Source organism: Nanorana parkeri, unplaced genomic scaffold, assembly GCF_000935625.1.
Source record: "Nanorana parkeri isolate BGI_ZX_2015 unplaced genomic scaffold, ASM93562v1 scaffold1877, whole genome shotgun sequence".
In the NCBI taxonomy this organism is placed as follows: Eukaryota; Metazoa; Chordata; class Amphibia; order Anura; family Dicroglossidae; genus Nanorana; species Nanorana parkeri.
The window spans coordinates 125,232-129,973 of NW_017308145.1; the positions used below are offsets into that span (position 1 = coordinate 125,232).

Sequence of the window (4,742 nt, forward strand, 5' to 3'; positions counted from 1 at the left end):
GTGTAATATAAAGGTATATTACTAGAAAATCCATAAAAGCCCAAAAAGCATTTATTTTTAAACAACAAGAATTCCTCCGGCATGAGCTCCAATCCCCTGGAGTCCGTCCTACCATTAAGCAAAAGGGGGAAAAAAATTCAGCATGAGGAGCAGATGGGCAAGTCATTAATTTCCGAAATCCCTAAAGTAATAGCTTTTAGGTCCTCTTAGGCCTCTCTCAGAGGGTCGTATTACTGGTGACTACAACAGATAACATTACAGGGAGAGAGAATGGAGATATTGTGAAACCCAAGCCGGCTGATAATTCCTTGTCATAAAAACAAAATGTGGAACCTGACAGCTTGACAGATAGAGAGCTTGTGTAACAAAGTATACGGTTACGCGGCAAAGTCCACGTCATACTGCGCCATATGACCGCCAGCTGCGGCTAACAAGGTAACGTCCTCCGGGGTCCACTTACCCAGAGACTACCTTCTAAAGGAGCTAGTTCCCATGCTGCCATGGCGGTCCTCAGGCTTTGGTATATTCCAAAATGCAAACCAGCACTTAACCAATAACTGTGACTTCTTCTCCTTTCAGCACTTCCAGTCCATTCTGCAGACCCTGGAGAGCCAGATATCTGCTCAGCGCCAGCGACTGGTGGAGACCCACCTGGGACGGGTGGTGGCCGCTCTCAATGACAACCGCAGGGCCGCGCTGGAGAACTACCTGGCGGCTGTGCAGACCACACCCCTCGATGTAAGTGCCCGCCCTACGTCTGATCCATCTGACACATGTCCTTCCACGTACTAATAGCTTTCATCCAGAAGCCATTTTCTCTTTTAGAGGGGCAACTTGCACATAAACCTCTACAAGGTCATCTATGGCCCTCTATAGACTGACCTCACCTTGTTTTGTTCTGAACAGCCAGAGCGAGTGCTGCTGGCACTGAAGAGGTACATACACGCGGAGCAACGAGACCAACGCCATACCGTCCGCCATTACCAGCATGTGAGCAGTGCGGAACCTGACCGAGCTGAGACCATCCAGTTCCAGGTGAGACCCTTCTAGATGCCCTTGCACACATCTGTAGTACATATACGGGAGCTACTTTTCCTCCCAAAGGATATGGAATTCTGTTCAGCCGATTTTGCAATCCGGTCAACACACCCAGGTCCCTGACCTCCGTGTCTGCAGCAGCACCCCCAACATGCTTAAGGGAGAATGAAGGAACAGCACTGATAAGGTCATCCTTCTGCTCATCTGTTCTATCCTCCTGCCAGCACATGGGGATGTAGATATTTCTGATTGGCTCAGGTGCTGCCCTGTCCTCTCCCAGTCTGGATGCGGCTGCACAGAGGATGACAATTCCCAACTCTGTGCCTGTTCACCTTGGAGTTTTGGTGGGAGCCCCTCATAATGGGCAGACCAGGTGTACAGACCCGGGAACTCAGAGCAGGGATGGTGGAAACTCCTCAAAAAGGACCTCTTAGATGTACAGACCTGAGAACTCAGCACGGGGGTGGTGGGAACCCCTCATAATGGGCACAGCTGGTGTGTAGACCAGGTAACTCAGTGCAGGGATCTCACCAATGAAGCCCCCCGAGAGTTATAATAGACTGCCAAGAAGTTTAACTCTCCAACATGCAGCAGTTATATTTGGTGCCACTCACCCTTCTTCTCTCTGGCTCTTTCAGGTTCTCACCCACCTTCGTGTCATTGAAGAACGGGTCAACCAGTCCCTGTCTCTCCTGTACCGGAACCCCCAACTGTCCCCCGAACTCCGCAGCCAGATTGGTGAGTATTATCACTCCTGCTAATGTGTGGCATGACAGAAACATGACAGCATGTACCCCGGATCACTGAGTGTCAGCTCTCTTGCAGAGACCTGGCTGCACACAGAGTGGGTTGGAGCCGGAGACCTTCTAACCTCCTCTCAGAAGAAACTCAGCGAAGACAGCGATTACCCCGAGATCAGGGTTCCACCACAGACCTCTGCCGAGACATCCCAAGGAGAAGGTGAGGAGTAGGAGGATCACTACAAAGCCAGGAACCAACCCAACCTGTAGGCCATACCCTGCAGCTGCACCACCCCAAGTAACAGGAGTCAGAGGTCCACTGCAAAGCCAGGGCCCAACCCAACCTGTAGGCCATACCCTGCAGCTTCACCACCCCAAATAACAGAAGTCAGAGGTCCACTACAAAGCCATGACCCAACCTGTAGGCCATATCCTGCAGCTGCACCACTCTAAATAACAGGAGTCAGTGGCCCACTACAAAGCAAGGACCCAACCCAACCTATAGACCATACCCTGCAGCTGCACCACTCCAAATAACAGGAGTCAGAGGTCCACTACAAAGCAAGGACCCAACCTGTAGGCCATACCTTGCAGCTGCACCACCCTATATAACAGGTGTCCGAGGTCCACTACAAAGCCAGGACCCAACCCAACCTATAGACCATACCCTGCAATAGCAACACCCAAATAACAATACCGCAGTACAACGGTACTGCAGCAGTACTCAGGTCAGAACATCCACTCATTTTACCTATAGCCATTATACCCGGGTTCAGCAGGCCTTTTTAGAGTGTTTCTGAGTTGGTTTTCAACCACTTCCTAGCCTGGGAGGGTCAGAAGGAGGTCCAGGATGAGCTCGGTTGTATAACTGGCTGGCCTGTAGGAAGGGACCAACACTTTATATATATATGTCCAGTCATCGCCATCCCCGCTGATCTGTGGTAGGAGCGACATTTTATAGAACCTGTCAGATTTCTCTCCATCACTCTTCTCCGACACTTCTCTCTTGCTCTCCCACTGACTTATCTCTCTCTCTATTTTCCTCGCTGTCTCTCCGGGAACTTCCTGTCTCCCCTTTCTTTTTCGCCTTTTGGACCTCTAACCAGACTCCCAGCAGATCGAGAGAAAAGGTCAGTAAACATCGTCTGTCTCATAATGTTCGATCCGCAAGGAAAGTTGGACGTTTATTGTTACACTTTGTGGACGGCAATGTTCTAGAATGATTACAACTTGGATACGTTTCATTGATATTGTTGTTGTATGTTAAGCTCTTGGTGTTAAAGGAGAACTATGAGGGGGGTGCTTTTCACTCACCTCATAGTTCTAGCCGACCTGTGACAATGAGACTGTCACAGGTCGGCTCAGTAGATCGGGAAGTGAGCGAACACATACCGGCGTTCACTCACCTCTCGATCCTGTCACGGCTCTCAGCCGTGACAGGGTAGGGCTGGATTCCCCCCTCCCCGCTCCGATCCGCCAGCACTGACTGGTGGAACGGACGCGGGAGGGGGCGGGTACAGCTGGCTCTGCCTCTAGATAGGCAGAGCCAGCTGTCACTCACGCAGCTGGGCGGATCTCGACGTCCATGTAGCTCGCGGTATACTGAGCTTAGGGTGACGGGAGGACGCTAGTTTGTGTCCTCCAGTGACCCTAAGGAGAACTATGGGGAAAAGCCCTGACCCCATAGTTCTCCTTTAAGGGAGAGAGAGATTGCGCAATGCTAGATTTAGTGCATTTTAAAGGGCCAGTCCACCCAAAAGTGACATCTCGGTGTTTGGCAGATGATGGAGAGTAACACACCCATGAATAGTTTTCTATATCTTTCTCAGATATGTTTTTATAAGGATGGGAGTTCGCTGCTCGTACCTGTGATGTAACTTTTATATGTTTAGCCAAGGTCAGGGCTGGATTTACTCTCTCTGCTGCCCCAAGGTCAGGTTCCTCAATGCTCCCCCCCCCCCCCCCCCGGGGGGACAATGGAGGATGACAGACCTGCAGGCTGCATGCATGCAACAAGTGATCTCGGCGACATCACCGGGATCACTTGTACATAGCAAGCTTCGGCTTCTCCGCTGTACATTTAGCTCGGCTTGCCCAAAGCAGGGCTAAATGTATAAAACAATTACCTGCCAGGCGCCCGGAACTGCATGTCCCGGGCATCTGGAGAAAGGAATTCCTCACCCCTGCTGCCCCTCTACTCCCTGCTGCCCCAAGGCCTGGCCTTGGTTGGCCTTGTGGGAAATCCGGCCCTGGCCGTGGTGAATGTTGAAGTTCATTGGCTGTGCTGTATCTGCCTGTTGCTTGATCGGCTCTATAATTTGGTACTTTTCCTTGCAGGCTCCGCCGTCTGGGACTTGTACTCAGACTTCCCCCCCAGCGAGCGAACCTTGACGTTCCCCAGCCAGAAGGTGAGATGGAAAGGATGATTCTACCAAAAGGGGCAATAATATGCAGCCGCCCGTCCCGTCCAATCAGGTTTCACTTTTCATTAGTTTACAGCAATCAGAACAATGAGAGAGGACTTCTGATTGGACGGTATGGGGTTGTAGTGCGTACATGGCTCCCCGCCATATTAAAACATGCCATCTGTGTCTACTTTCAGGATAATGCTTCAGTAAAGCAGGTTCATTACCAGTCAGAGGACATCCAGAGGGATGAGCTGGTAAGAAATCCCCACGCCTGCCCCCTGCTGTCCATTTTCTGTATTACACCCACTTATTAAAAACAGAAGTATTGATAGCAATCATGGTAGTGCCTATATTATTGATAATAATAATGTTATTATCATCAATACAATACTTTCACTAGTAATACATACTGATAAATAATATATTTAATTAAAGTACATTTTTGTAAATCTTTATTACATCATTTTATAACTAGAAAGATATGTCAAACCATTATTATTATAACAGTAAAAATGGTACTAAATATTTATAATATGTAATATTACATATTGATTAT

At 49.3% G+C, this 4,742-nt stretch overlaps 1 protein-coding gene across 1 annotated transcript in view; it reads left to right on the forward strand.

The window, feature by feature from the left end:
* APLP1 (amyloid beta precursor like protein 1) overlaps positions 1 to 4,742 on the forward strand; it is a 16,842-nt gene that overhangs the window by 9,235 nt on the left and 2,865 nt on the right. Inside the window, exons 8-13 of the mRNA XM_018571956.1 lie at positions 580 to 738; positions 907 to 1,035; positions 1,677 to 1,776; positions 1,864 to 1,998; positions 4,116 to 4,186; positions 4,381 to 4,440. Of these exons, the coding sequence (XP_018427458.1) occupies positions 580 to 738; positions 907 to 1,035; positions 1,677 to 1,776; positions 1,864 to 1,998; positions 4,116 to 4,186; positions 4,381 to 4,440 (654 nt within the window). The remainder of the gene's footprint in view (positions 1 to 579; positions 739 to 906; positions 1,036 to 1,676; positions 1,777 to 1,863; positions 1,999 to 4,115; positions 4,187 to 4,380; positions 4,441 to 4,742) is intronic.